This window comes from Arachis stenosperma, chromosome 5 (assembly GCF_014773155.1).
Source record: "Arachis stenosperma cultivar V10309 chromosome 5, arast.V10309.gnm1.PFL2, whole genome shotgun sequence".
Classification (NCBI taxonomy): Eukaryota; Viridiplantae; Streptophyta; class Magnoliopsida; order Fabales; family Fabaceae; genus Arachis; species Arachis stenosperma.
The window spans coordinates 140,672,678-140,687,871 of record NC_080381.1 but is presented as its reverse complement, the minus strand read 5'-3'; the positions used below and the strand labels follow the sequence as shown (position 1 = coordinate 140,687,871).

Sequence of the window (15,194 nt, the reverse complement as noted above, 5' to 3'; positions counted from 1 at the left end):
GGGGATGAGACAGGGGGATCCCATGTCCTCTTACTTTTTTGTGCTCTATATGGAGAATCTTTCTTGTCTTATATCGCATAAAGTCTCTCAAGGATCTTGGATCCCCGTATCTGTTTCTAGACATGGCCCAAAAATCTCTCACTTGATGTTTGCTGATGATCTCTTACTATTTTGTAAAGCAACAAAAACTCAGGTGACAGAGGTTATGAAGACACTGGATATGTTTACTCAAGCGTCGGGACTGAAGGTGAATATCCATAAATCTAAGGCTCAATGTTCCAAGAATGTTTCAGCGAGAAGAAAAGAGGTGCTTTCAAGGATCTCTAGCATCCGATTTTGTCAAGATATGGGAAGATATTTGGGAGTTAATATTGGTCATGATATGGCTTCTAGGAAGATGGCGCAGGAGGTCATTGACAATATATAGAGAAAACTTGCTAGTTGGAAAGGGTGCTTGCTTAACAAGGCAGGCAGACTTTGTCTTGTGAATGCGATGATGGCTTCTATTCTGGTTTACAATATGCAAGTTTTCCTTCTTCCGAAGTATGCGTGCGACAAGATTGATTCTTTGATGTGTCAGTTTTTATAGAAAGGTCAAGCGAATGGGAGAGGGTTGCCGTTGGTCAAGTGGGACATTGCTATAACTTCTAAGAAGGCAGGTGGCTTGGGTGTTAGAGATACTCTCTGTGCGAACATGGCTACTTGCAAGTTGGTTTGGGATTGTCTGAATAATAAGAACAAGTTGTGGGTGCAGGTTCTAACTCACAAATACCTCCAGAACTCCAAGGACTTGGGCAGCAGTCATTGTCACAATGCCTCAACTACTTGGAGGAATATTCTAAAGGCTTATGATATCTTAAAAGAAGGATTTCGATGGAATGTGGGAAATATGCAACAATCGATTTGGTATGATCGGTGACACTTTTAAAGTTAATTGTGATGCGAGTCTGTTTTCTGATTGGAACCTAGCAGGAATTGGTTGTGTTATTAGAGATTCTAATGGGCGTTGGATTTCGGGTTGTTCTAGTAGCTATCCTCTAGAGCAAGGTAGCAAAAACCGCGTCTTTACCCGTATAAACGGACGATGTTACGGGTTCGCAGGTCATCCCCGTTTTCGTTTCTACTTCCGCGCCTGGTGAAGCTAGAATTCATGGAATCGCCGTGGAAGATCGTGAAATCGTGCAATCGTGCCGTCTCCACCGCGTCAAAGGAAAGGAATTCCAGAAGAAGAGGATTTGCGGGTTTGAGACGACCCGGCTGGCCCAACTCGAACCCCACTAAAAACTCTTCAATTTCTGTTACACTTCCTAAGCGGTTACTTATCTCTCCCTTTCTTTTTGAATTCCGACTCTCTCCCACTCTTCCACTATTCTCAATCTCTCATTGACCCATGGTATTCTGTATTTTTTTGAGGTTTTTATTCAACGATTTTACACTTTTTCTTCTACTATTGTTAGCTTGTTGTCAGTTCTTGTCAACACAACTTTATGAGAGTGATTCCATGACTGTGGTGGCCTCTGCATGATTCATCTCTGTTATGTGCTTGTGCGCTGCAGACCTGCGATACCTTGTGCAATCTCATCCGGTAAGTACATAATAAATTAATAACATATTTAGTAATTTATCATCATTACAAATTTACAATTAAAAAATATAATTAGTTTTAGTTTTTTTACCATCATTAACAACCAATAGTGATCAACGAGGTTCATAGATAGAGTGATGAAGTGATGAAGAAATTTATGATTTGGATTATTAATATTAAGACAGTTCAATGAAATTTCGCTTTGCATGCACTAATTTTAGCTTGTTCTTTTCATTTTGTTATGCTCCTGATTTGTGTTGCCTCTCAAAGATTCCAATATAAATAAGGAGTACCAATATAATATATATATATATATATAGAGTACTGTGCTCAAATATAAGAAAAGTAGAAAATGTCAACGAAACATAATTGAATTGGGATTTAGGAACTTTGTTTTTCATTTAATTTTTTGGTTCTTAAAGCTTTGTTAGTTAAGTTTTTTAATTACTACTACAACCTAAATGCTTACATAATTAATTATATATTTGTTTATAAGTTTATTTATTTAAGGAGTACCAATATAATACATATATAGTACTGTGCTCAAATATAAGAAAAATAGAAAATGTGAAACATAATTGGATTGGAATTTAGGAACTTTATTTTTCATTTAATTTTTTGGTTCTTAAAACTTTGCTAGTTAAGTTTTTTAATTGTTACCTACAACCTAAATGCTTACATAGTTAATTATATATTTTTTTATAAGTTTATTTATTTTAGTGTAGTGGATTTGATATGGACTACATAATTTTCTTTTAAAAATAATGTGAATTTATTGCTACTGTGATTCTCATTTTAGATTTCATAGATTATAAATTATGTACTTCTATTTGTTTAGGTTTAATATGGCTTCAAATGCGGATAATGATGAAAATAATACTGGAGTTAAAATTGATCGTGGTTGTGTATCCAAAAAGATTGCTAAAAATACTGCAGGAAATAGGAGTGACAAAGCTTGGAAGCATGGAATTTCGGTTGATGGAGATGCCAAAAAAATAAAATGCAAATATTGTGATAAAGTGGTGACAGGAGGAGTATATAGGTTGAAACATCATTTGGCAGGAACAAAAAAAGATGTTGAACCTTGCATGGGTGTTTCTGATGAGGTTAAAAAGGATATGTTTGATATTGTTGTTGGTTTGCAAAAAAATTTAGTTAAGAAGAAGAAGGGGATGCCTTAGTTGGTGAGAAGAGAAAGGAAAAAGAAATACAGACACCAGCAAGTCTCTTTAAGAAAAGGGGTGTGAGCACTCAAACAACAATCAACTCAATTTTTAAGAAGGGCTTAAGGGAAGAGGCGTGTGATGAAATTGCTTCGTTCATCTACAATAATGCTATTCCCTTTAATGTTGCAAGGTCTGAAGAATACCATAACATGTTTGAGAAGGTTGCCCGCCATGGATTAGGATTCAAGCCACCTTCTTATGATGAGTTAAGAGGAAAATTATTGAAGAAGAAGGTAGAGTCAACTAAACTAACATTAGAAGAACATAAAACTGAATGGAAGAAAACTGGATGCACTATTATGACAGATGGTTGGACGGATAAAAGAAGGAGAACTATTCTCAACTTTCTTGTGAATAGTCCTAAGGGAACTGTTTTCTTGAAATCCATTAATGCTTCTGATATATGCAAAACAGCTGAAAAGATATTCAAGATGATTGATGAAGTTGTAGAGGAAGTGGGAGAAGAGAATGTGGTTCAAGTTGTAACTGATAATGCAGCTAACTACAAAAAGGCAGGACAAATGTTAATGAAAAGAGAAAGAATCTTTATTGGACTCCTTGTGCTCATTGCATTGATTTGATGCTTGAAGATTTTGAGAAGAAGCTAGATCTTCACAAAGACACCATTGCCCAAAGAAGAAAGCTAACTTATATTCTAGGACTTCTCTAATTTCCCTTTTACAACAGCACACCAAAGGAAGAGATTGGTGAGACCAGGTATGACGCGATTTGCTACGTCCTACCTTACTTTGGGTAGTCTTAATGAGAAGAAGAATCCAATAGAATGTTCATCTCGGATGAATGGAAGGAAAGCAAGTGCTCAAAGACAAGAGATGGAAAAAACATTGAAAATATTTTGGATAAAACATTTTGGGGAAACATTATCCATTGCTTGAGATGTGCTTATCCTCTTCTTCATGTGCTTCGTATAGTGGATTCAGAGGGTAAGGCAGCTATGGGATATATGTATTCTGAAATTGATCGTGCTAAAGAAAAGATTAAAGATGCTTTTCAAAGTGTTGAACTAATAAAACTAGTAATTAAATATTTTTCTCTCAGTTTTATTATTTAATTATTTACTAATTAACTAATTGTCTAATTCACTATTTGTATGTTTTTCTTTAGTTAAACCTTGTGGGATATTATTGATGCAAGATGGGACAAGCAACTCTTTAGGCCTTTGCATGCTACAGGCTATTATTTGAATCCACAAATTCATTATAGTCCTAATTTAAGGTTGAGTATGATGTTAAAAAAGGACTTTATGATTGTTTGGATATACTTGTGAGAGATCCTGCACTCATTACAATTATTGATAGTCAACTTGAAGATTTCAAGAGTAAGGCTAAATTTTTTGGTAGAGATGTTGCCAAGAATGCTCTCAAAACTAAAACACCCTCACAATGGTGGGATTCTTATGGAGATGAACATCCAGAACTTCAAAAGTTTGCTATCCGTGTCTTGAGTTTGACTTGTAGTTCATCAGGATGTGAGCGTAATTGGAGTGCTTTTGAGATGGTAAACTTTTAATTTGATATTAACTTAGGAATTTATTTTCTAAATTATAGAATTAGTTAATTATTCAATTCTATTTTTTTTAATTAGCATATGTTAATATATTAAATAAATTCTTGTAAATTTTGATATTATTAGGTTCACACGAAAAGAAGAAATCGTTTGAAGACAAGCACAAGGAATGATGTTGTTTTTGTGATGACTAATTCAAGATTGGCAAGGAAAAAGCCATCAAGAAATACTGCTGATTATAGCCTTGAAGACTTGGATTCAGATGAAGAATGGATTGTGGAAGATGAAAATATGATGGAAAATATGGAAGAATTTGACACACAAAATGATGTAAACTTAGCCCCTCAAGAAGATAGAGGTAAAGATGGGGTCCTTTGATTAATTTGGAGATTCCTCTTTTTGATGATGATGCTTTCAATGAGCTTCTCAACTTTCCTCCTAATGAAAATCAAAATGTTGGAGAACATGATGATCTTGACGTTAATAAATTGCTTTAGTCTTTATATTTTTTAGTATGATGTTATGTTATCTATTTTATATTTGTGATGTTACATATTATTATTTTTGAATTTCAGACTTGTGGTTAGTTTATATTTTTATCTTTGAACTTTACAAATGTTACATTTTATTATATATTTATGCTACTTTATTTTTATTTTATCATTATGTTATTATTTATGATACTTTTGTCAAATTTAAATTCTCATTTTTTTTAAATTATTTAATTTTATCATATTATATTACTCTTATAATTGATATTGATAAATTTATATAATTGGTAGAATCTTACGTTCCGTTTTACGATTTTACGCTTTACGATTTTTAATTAATTTTCCGATTCTATGTAAAATCTCGATTTTCGCTACCTTGCTCCAGAGCCTATCGTCAGATGTGAGTTTTTTGCTGTTTGGAGGGGTTTGATTTTAGCTTGGGATTATGACTTGAGAGATATTGTGTGCGAAACAGATTCTCTTGACGTTTTGCACATTTTAAAAAATCCGGCAAATGGGCTAAATTGTGATGTGGTTGATATTCTTCAGAAGATACAGGAGCTTCTATCAAGACCTTGGGTTGTGGATTTTGAATGGATTACCCGTGATGCTAACGCTGTGGCAGATTGACTGGCGAGATATGCGGTCAAGACCAATCCAACTCATGTTATTTGGTCGGAACCTTGTGATGAGCTTCAGCATCTTATGCTTGTTGATTTAAGATAATTTCTTTTTTTTCTTTGTTTCTTTTTGTTTAGTCACCAAAAAAAAAAAAAGCCTTTTGTTTACATGGTGCACTAAAATTAGTAATGACAACATGCATGCAAGTAGTTCAGTTTCCTTTTTTCGGTTACAAAAATACACGATGTGCTCATCACACTATTCAGCAATTTATAATCGAAATTGTTATTGATCATCGTTGCATCCTGTACAAGCTAACTCCTAAGGTTAAATGCATAATCATCATCAAATTACATTGACTAAATTTTGCTTCTCTCGTTCTCCCTTCCTCACAATTCCATCAAATGCTTCCTTCTTTGAAGTAAAGACATTTTACGCCAACAATGATTAGCAAAATGGATCATTGCTTACCTTTAACTTGAATCCAAAGAAACTATGACGGTGTTTGGTAAGTGTTTTAAGATAAAATATAAAAACACTTAGACGAATTAGACAATAAAGACAGAAACAAGACAGAGAAAAAAAATATGCCTGTCTCTATCTTTATTGTTTTCATTTTACCTATTTTTATATTTTTGTTTTCAAAAAATTGTGTGTCTCTAAGTGTATCTATATTGTTGGTTTGAGACAATTACCAAACAAAGCCTAACATACCTCCTTTGCTGTTATCTCCTCTTTGCTATTGAGAATGTCCTCTTCAAGTAATGGTTTGCAGTTTTATCATTTCTATAGCATAAGACCCTCAATATTGTGTTGGGGTCAGTTCTACTCCACTTCCTTGTAGTTGGAGGCATTGGCAACTTGTGTCCAATAACACCATTTCCCTCATCACTTAACACAATATTGGTCAAAGTCTCCATCAACTCTCCAGTGCTCAACCCCATCAATGCTATAACCCCTTCAACTACCTCACTCTCTTTCTCCACTGCTTCATCACCAACCAACCCTTCTCCACAGTTGATGAACACAGCCTTCAAGTTTTCAAAGTCTTCTTGGATCATAATGTAATCTGACTCATTGAACATCCTTGAGGTTCCACCAGCAAGCAGGACCATAAGGAATGCATCAAAGCATGCCTTCATGATCTCTTTCATTGCCTGTGCTCTGGCTCTTTCGGTCAGAATCGCAGTCATCAGCTTGAGGTTATGCTTGAGAACAGTGAGTCCTGGTTGGATTCTGGCACTGGCTACATCCCCTGCATAGAGTGTTTCATAGAGGAAAGAGTTCGAGTCAAAGAATATGAGGCGATAGGATGCAACTTCTGAGAGGTGCTGGCATGCTGCTAAGATGGAAGAGTTTGCTGTTTCAAAGTATGAAGTGCTTTTGCTGCTGTTTGTTAAAGGGCTCTGTATATTTTTGAAACTATGGCGAATCGAAGGAACGACTCCTTTGGACAAGGAGAGTGATTTGTCAAGGGAAGGGATATGTTGAAGGAGATAGTGTAAGGTGTTGATTCGAATGTAAAGGCGCTGCGTTCCGCGGCTGGTACATGCATGAGGATGCCTAGCTTCATATATTCCATACATGTGTGGATCTTCACATGTTACTCTGCATGGTGTAGCTATCTTCCAAAACTTGTGGAACTTTGAATTCCTATTGCATCTGGTGAGTGGTGGAAGATTTGGCACATAGTTCTCTTTCAAACCTTTGAGCAGAACATAATAAATCAGAAATCAAGGATGCTAGGTAGGGATTATTATTTAGCATTTCAAATGAACCTAGTGATTTAGGAAGGAGATTTCTAGGGATAGTATGTTCAGATTTCATCATATGAACTAATTGAACTCAAATTACTTACCACATGCTGCTACAAACATTGTGTATTCCTTGAAGAGATTTTGTAATCCAGTAGCAAGTTCTTGGACTAAATCTTCAGTTATTGGTACTGGAAGTAGAAAGAATTCTTGCACAATTATCTTTGCCAAATTCATCAGCTCTACTACTGATTTTGCATAAGGCTCTGATTTGGACTTTGGATTCCAATTCTGAAATATAAGGCACAAAAAAGATTTATAAGATTGGGAAACTAAAAACATCTGATATGATATAAAGAGGATCATATATATCATAAAGCCAGAACTTACTTCATGTTCTTTTGCTTTTTGGAAACAGTAATTCCCTCTTTGCATTGAAGCATCCATCCATCTCTTCAAAATGTTAACTATGGTTGAATCAACTTCAAAAGGAACCATCTCAGTCACTACTGTTTTGCCACCATCTTCACAATCAACCGAGTCTTCAACTACCATTTGGACCAAAATATCTTCTAGCTTTTTAGCCCTTTGTAGTACTATAATTGTCTCGCTTGTTTCTGTTGTCATCATTTCAGTTAAATACTGCTTCAAAACAAATCCATAGCAATTGTTCAATGTCAATGCTGCAACTGCAGCTGCAGTTGGATGCCATTTCTTCAACACTGGACTATAACTTTGTCTTTCTTTATTTGCCAAGTCTTCAATCTCTTGTGCTAATTGGAACATAACTTCACTTATTTCTTTCTTTGTTTGACATTGAGTATATTTGGCATTTGCTGCTTGGAGTGCCTGTGATCATCAGAAAATGAGAAATCCATTATATAAATCAGTAATAAGCATTGTTATCAACTATTCAGATATTGCATTTTACTCTCTAAACTGCAACCTGCACTTTAAATGAGACTAACTCTGTTCAGAAATAAGTATAATTTGCATCATTTTTGGACTAGCACTTACATTTTCAAATGCATTCTTCATCGAAGATCGAATATAATCATCAACCCTATCCCCTCCTTTCCCTTCACTACCTTCACCAGAGGGTGCAACATCTCCTAGAATCTTGTGTACTAACAAAACTACAGGAAGAAGGTTCTCAATTTCTCCAGCAGCCTCAACTTGGAAATATTCTTGGTAAGCAAGCAACCTCTTTTCACCCCAATCCTTCAATGAACTTAGCACGGATTTCAATATCTCAATATACTTTGGATCCTTTTCTTTCTTAGCATCACTTGCAACCTCATTCAACATTGCATGTGAGGCACAAAGTAGGTCATGTTCTACTTGGCCAGTTTCCACATATTTTTGAAACAGAACCCATGCAAAGCACACATTGTGAATTGACCTATTTATCCCTAATGATGTCCATGTTTTCTTCATTAAGTCAAGCATCTCATCAACCTCATCAAGGATTGAAGTTTCCTCCTTCAGATCAAAAATGGATTGAAGAAGAGGTATATAGAGATGAACATTGACAGGGTAACCATTAGCCCAGTGGCACACATTGGTGGGAGCACCACCATCAGGGTTCCTCATTGATAAGGAAAGAACAGAGTTGCTGAAAGTTCTCATTGTATCTGAGTTCCTGCCTGTGTCCAAAGGCTGTTCCACACCATTCTTTATGATTTCCCTGAGATTCATGGCGAATTGGTTGGTCTTTTCGACCGGGATGGAAGGGTACAAGAGGAGTCCTGCTTCAATCATCTTGAGCTGCCTCTTCTGCCACAAATGGTACTCTTGGAAATTGTTGAATTCTGAGGGCTTAAGGTGGCGTAGGAGTTCCAATGGGAGGATGATAGTTTCTGCTTGTCTTCCAAGCTGCAATTCAAGTTTGTTTTTATAATTAATAGTTAGCTAGTTTAGACCAAAATCAGTGTAGCTAGATGAATCAATCACATTATTATATTTAACAATAACATTAAGTGTGTCAACGGATTCATTATCTGCATAATCAATTAATAGTAGTTAATTAGAATTAGAATGACTCTTATTTTTGGTTGAAGTGGCTGACATTATAAATTGGAGGATGAGATACAATGCTGGACAGAGAATCAAATTTACACACTAACCATGGACGATTACACCAAAGAACCACCCAGCCAAAAAGCTATTAGAACATTGAAATTTCAATAATGGTAAATTACCAAAATAATATAAAATTATTTTTTGTCACATTTTAAATTCATTCCAAAAATTTACTTTTTTTTTCTTTTCATATTATTTTTTTAGAACTCGAATATTAACTTTACTTTTAATAAATAAAAACAATAAAGCCTATTATGCATATTTATTTCTTGAGTGACTTTGTCAAACACTCTTATTATTTGCGTATAACAATTAAAAAATAGTCAATTTTCATATTATTTTGTTGAAATTCATTTAAAGAAAAATATTGAAGATTTGAAAATAATAATAATAAACAATAATAATTTGAAGTTACTTGGCCAACAAGGGTCCTCATTAGGGTTTTTCTGAGGCGGTTATCACTCTGCTCCGTCACCTGCATCTGCACCCTCATCACATCCGCCATACTCATCTGCTTCCTCGGCTTCACCAACCGAGACTTGGGGCTGCTACCTCCCGCCACCGGCGACACCAACGGCGATACCAAAGGCGACATCAACGGCGACATCGCCGGAGACTCCGCCGCCGAAATTCTCTGATCCAAGGTGCTCCTCATCATCTTCAACCCTAGCGCACGCTTCACCCTACTCGACTGCAACACCGGCGCTCCACCAGCACCAGCACCCACACCATTATTATTCTCATGCTTCGAATAGAACGTGAGGCTGCTCTGGCCACCGAAGCCCGGCGAGGACCTACACGCCGTGAAGAACAGCTCGTATGCGGTTTCCCTGAAGTCATCGCCGTCGATTCCTTGAAGATCCCCAAACGGCCATGCCAGATCGCTTTGTTTATCGTAGAGATCTTGTTTGGCTTTTGCGACGTAGTTATGTTGTTCGTCGTAGAAGTAACTTGAAGGGGATAATGGTTGTGGTGATTCCAATGGTGACGAGGGAGGCATGAGAACTGGATCTGATTCATAACGAACCAGTTGTTGGCTTTGTTGAGAGGGTGTCGGTGTCGTTGCGTTGTTGCTGGTGGTGAAAGACGACGGCGTTTCGGCGCGCGACGTAGGCGATAGTGGGAAGGGATCGGGACAAGAGTCGCGGCGGTTGTGGGTGGAAATGGAACGGATAATCGGAGGGAGGGATAGGCCTGGTAAGGATTCGCGGCGGCTGTGGCGCCGGCGAGATCGTGGAGACGTTGGTGGTAGCGGGTCCGCGGAAATGGAAGATGGTGGGAGGAGGGGGAATGGGGAGGATTCATGGCGGGAATGGGTTGGGGGGGGGTGGGAATGGGAATAGCGGAGGAGGAGGGTGGCGTGGAGGACAAGGGAGGGAAGGGACCCGGGGAGGAATCGTGACGGCGGGGACGGTGGGATGAGGCCATGGTGGTGGCGGTGGCGGTGGCGGAGGAGGTAGCTGCATGCAACAGTGAAAATTAAACTAATTAATGTGTTATCATTATTATTTATTTTTTATTATTATTGTTACTTCATAGTTGTGATAGAGAAGATTTTAGAAAGTGGCTATTCGAAGATAATGGTGAATAACGGAAAGGTGGATGAGGAAGGTGATGAGTTGTTAATTTTAAGTTAGATTACTTTTTTGGATAATTAGTTGATTAACGAGATTAATGATTGGCTGAGGTAGCGCCACCCCCAATTATTCCTTCCCCATCTCTCTATTTATTAGTTGCGAGATAACTGGATATATCACATTTACCACAATGTAAGATCTATCCACTGTGAAATAATTAATAACGGTGTTGGGCTTTCGTTGTTAGGCCAGGGGATAACAACGATTAGATATCAGATCTTTCTTCACTTAACATGTATTTTTCTGTTTTTACTCCCTGTAAAAACAAAAATAATTTTAAGGGCAATTTACATGAAAAGACTATGTCACAATCAATTTTACGTGAATTTTTTAAAAGAAGAAACGTTACATATATTTTTTAATTTATAATTATATATCAATTAAATTGACTAAATTTAATTTGATCATTTTAATAGTAAATTGAATTAAATAAATTCGAACTATTAAGTTTATACATAAATTAATTCTATTAACTTTGACTTAATAATATTTAAAATCTACCCATAGTAAATCAAAATTATTTGCTTCGAATTATTAGGTTTATACATAATTATGCAAAGTAATTATTCATAGTAAATCAAATTTAGTAGAATTGCTTTATCTTTAGGGTTTATTATTGAGTAAATCGAATTCAGCCTATTTAATTTACTATATTTCACTTAGTCTACCACGTAAATTGAAGCTATCAATTTTAATTTGCTACCACAAATCTTAAATCAAATGAATAATATTAATTCGATTTATTATGTAACCACGTAAATAGAATGCATTAAATTTAATTTACATGCAAAGTCCTAAATCGAATTTAATAAAGTCGATTTACATATAAACAGCACTTCCACGTAACAGTTTCTTCATTTAGAGGATTCATATAAAATTGAATCTCATTTAGTTTCTTTACGTGAATTACCCTAATTTTAATGCACTATAAGTATGTAAATAATTTTATACATATATGTTATATATTTAATTATATTACGATATTAAAAATAATGATTTTTGTATTAATTATGTGAATAATCATAAAAAAATAGATAATTTGATGATTATATAAAATATTTTATATTATTAATGTATTAAAATTAAACTCATAAACAAAAAAAAACTTTAAATCAACAAGAATTTTTTTTTTGGCAAAGATATAAAATCTATTTTTAAATACTCTTTATTAAAAATAGTGTTACATTCTTTTGTAATTAAATAAATCTTATCTTGTATTTATTATATTTTATATCAACAATTCGTAATTATAATTTAAAATTTAAGATTTAAAAAATATTGCGCTTATTTTTTTCAAAATGTATTAACATTATTAGTTTATAATCGACAATTGCATTTATATTTTTCTCATTTCATAAGAGGAAGAACATATTTAATTAATTGATTTTTTATATTTTAACTAGAAAATATTGAGTTTAAATACTAAAGGTTAAAAAAAAAATCTTTTTAAGATATATAGTAAATAATTAAATGTATAGTGTGGTAGTTAACGGAAGAGAACTGGTCCTCGTCGTTTCTGCAAATAAAGTTTAGATACGTAATCTTCGTCGATTATTCCAAGCATAGTAACTAGTAAGGGTAAGAAATGTGGTGATTAAAGCTATGTAGATCTCTTAGCTGGTATTCATATAAACAAGAATAACGTTATTTGATTTTTATTTTTTCTTCGGGGGTACATAATGTTAGTATCATGTAGAAATTTTGATTAGTAGTATTGATAAAATTGATAGAGCAAACGTTTAATAATAGCATTAAGTACAATTTTATTCATATAATTTAGTTTGAAAATTAAAATTATTTCTAACATTTTTTTTATTTAAATTTGTTCATCATGTTTAATTTGATTTTAAAATGATTTTTGAACTAAAATATTTTTTCTCATCACTATTTTTCTCTATCTCTAATCCTTTCGATTCTGACATTGTTACTGTCTCTCTCTCTTTGATTCTAGTATTTTTTCAAAAAAATTTGACACTGATAAAATGATATTTGATTTTTGTTATTGACAAAATAATTCTTACAAAATTTTTAAATATGATAAAATTACTCAATTATAAAAAAGATGACATCACAGTAAACGAAAAATACTTATATGGCTATAAATAGAGAGCTCCGATGATGACAGATAACTCAAAAAGAAGAAGAAATAGAAGGAAGAATTCGTCGAAAACATTACCGAAATTCTCTGTCATCATCAGAGCTCTCTTCCGACAGCCACATCAATGTTTTTCGTTCACTATGAAATCATCCTTTCACAGTTGTGTGATTTTGTCGAATTTTAAAATCTTTTAGGACTATTTTATAAATAACAAAAATCAGATACTATTTTATCAGTTTCAGAATATTTCGACTTTCAATTTGGCATTTATCTCCTTATATTATTTTAAATATTTTATGTTTTATGTTTTATGTTATTTTAATATATATTTTATTCGTTTGATTAATTTAATAACTAAATTATTTTGATGTGCATGAATGTAGCATATATATTATGTACCTTGTACGTATCCTAAATATATAGTAACTAGATACTATAAAATTAATTAGTATTGACTTTGGAAATAAACAATTAGTAGTCACTTGATACTATGTATCAATTAATATTGATTTTGAAAATAATTTTAAAATGATTACTTTGTGAATGAAATTTGGTATCTTTATGTTACACTACTCTTTGTATATATATTCTTTAATAAAGTTGTTAAACTCGCGAGCCTAAATAAATTTGTGGAGCTGACCTAGACTCGACTCGCGAGTTAACTCGTAGACCCGTACGAGTTCACCTGTTATGAAGTTTATATATATATATATATTATACATAATGTATATTTACTCAATTCTACTTGTTCAAAATTAATAATATCAATCTTAAAGCACATAATAAATTAAAATAATAGCATACATTATAACAAATACTTTAAAATACACATTCAAATTCTCTATAATTATTCTTATACAAATACAACATAAAACACACAAAATAAAAAATTCTAAATCTGTAATACTAAATCTTTAATTGAACATTGAACAGTATCAAATAATCAAATTAACTCTAATAAAAATAACTAATTACTAATCAGCTATGAATGGATGAACCATTTGGCCATCTAACATAAACGATAAGCAATAGGCTAAAATTAGAAACAACAAAATTTAAAAAGCAAAAAAAAAAACTAAATTAAGAAGCAAAGGCTCAAAAAAGAGCAAAAGACATACAAAAAATAGATGATACGGAAGAAAAGAAGGGGCAAAGTCCCAGCAACAGCAGATCGAAGACAAGAGTACAGCAGGTAGCGATAGTGAGGGTGTAGCAGCAACACGAAACGATGGCGACAAATAGTCATGGATTTCACGACAGTGTAAACCAGAGCAGAGATAGGACTGTAGGAGAAGTAGTCGAACTCGTGAACGGTGATAGCACGATGGAGTTGCGAATAGTGGAGATGTGAAGAAATACAAAGTAGAGGGCAACATAGGTAAAATTCACAAAGACAATGGCGCAAATCAGAGCAGAGGTAGCAGATGCAGGCCAACAACGGCAGCTCGACGTGGAACGGCGACTGTGGCAAAACATGAAAAAAGTGAGACTTGAGAGAAACGACGCAGGTGAGTGAGTTATGAGTGAGTTTTCTTTCATTCTTTGGGAGTGTTATCGTAACCCTAATAAAAAAAGTATTTTTTGTTTCAAAATGACGCTTTTTTTTAGCAAAAATGAAGAAAAACGCAAACTCGCTAACTCGGTCTTAGACTCACGAGTTTGTCCGAATTTGACCGAGTATATCCGAGTTTACTCAAGATAGAGTCTATGCCCGAGTCAACTCAATTTGATATCTAAACTCGTAAACTCGTACGAGTTTACGAATTAACTCGAGAGTTTGACAACAATGCTCTTTAACCATTAAATATATATTTATATTTAAAGAACACAACTTAATAAAATATAACTTAATAAATGATCACATATTATATAATCTCTAATAATTTAAATATTTAAATTTAATGAATTATATTAATAATTACTAAAAGTTAAAAAATAAGGGCCGCCGCTAGCTAGTAATAATAAAAAAATAAAATCATTAAGTCATGTTTTTGGCATGGAGTAGTTGAAATTTCCTAACAACCCATGATTAGAATTTTCCACACGCTCTAAAAAAAATTACATACTAAAAAATTAAAAAAACTTAAAAAACGAATCAACCATACATGTGATTTAAAGTGTGAGATCAACATTGCCTACATCATGTAAAATTTAATTTTCAATACAATTAAAA

At 33.9% G+C, this 15,194-nt stretch overlaps 2 protein-coding genes across 2 annotated transcripts; one reads left to right on the top strand and one right to left on the bottom strand.

Moving 5' to 3' along the window:
* The first annotated feature begins 3,595 nt into the window (after positions 1-3,595).
* On the top strand, positions 3,596-5,459 carry LOC130981575 (uncharacterized). The gene is made up of 4 exons (XM_057905158.1): positions 3,596-3,847; positions 4,048-4,329; positions 4,465-4,696; positions 5,305-5,459. Exons 1-4 carry the CDS (start codon positions 3,596-3,598, stop codon positions 5,457-5,459), a joined length of 921 nt encoding a protein of 306 aa, XP_057761141.1.
* A 619-nt stretch (positions 5,460-6,078) lies between these two features.
* LOC130981574 (protein unc-13 homolog) lies at positions 6,079-10,823 on the bottom strand. Its single transcript, XM_057905157.1, has 6 exons — positions 10,819-10,823; positions 9,702-10,746; positions 8,222-9,079; positions 7,595-8,053; positions 7,309-7,495; positions 6,079-7,155 (listed from the first exon to the last, which is right to left on the bottom strand). Exons 1-6 carry the CDS (start codon positions 10,821-10,823, stop codon positions 6,176-6,178), a joined length of 3,534 nt encoding a protein of 1,177 aa, XP_057761140.1. The 3' UTR covers positions 6,079-6,175.
* Between the last annotated feature and the right edge of the window lie 4,371 nt (positions 10,824-15,194).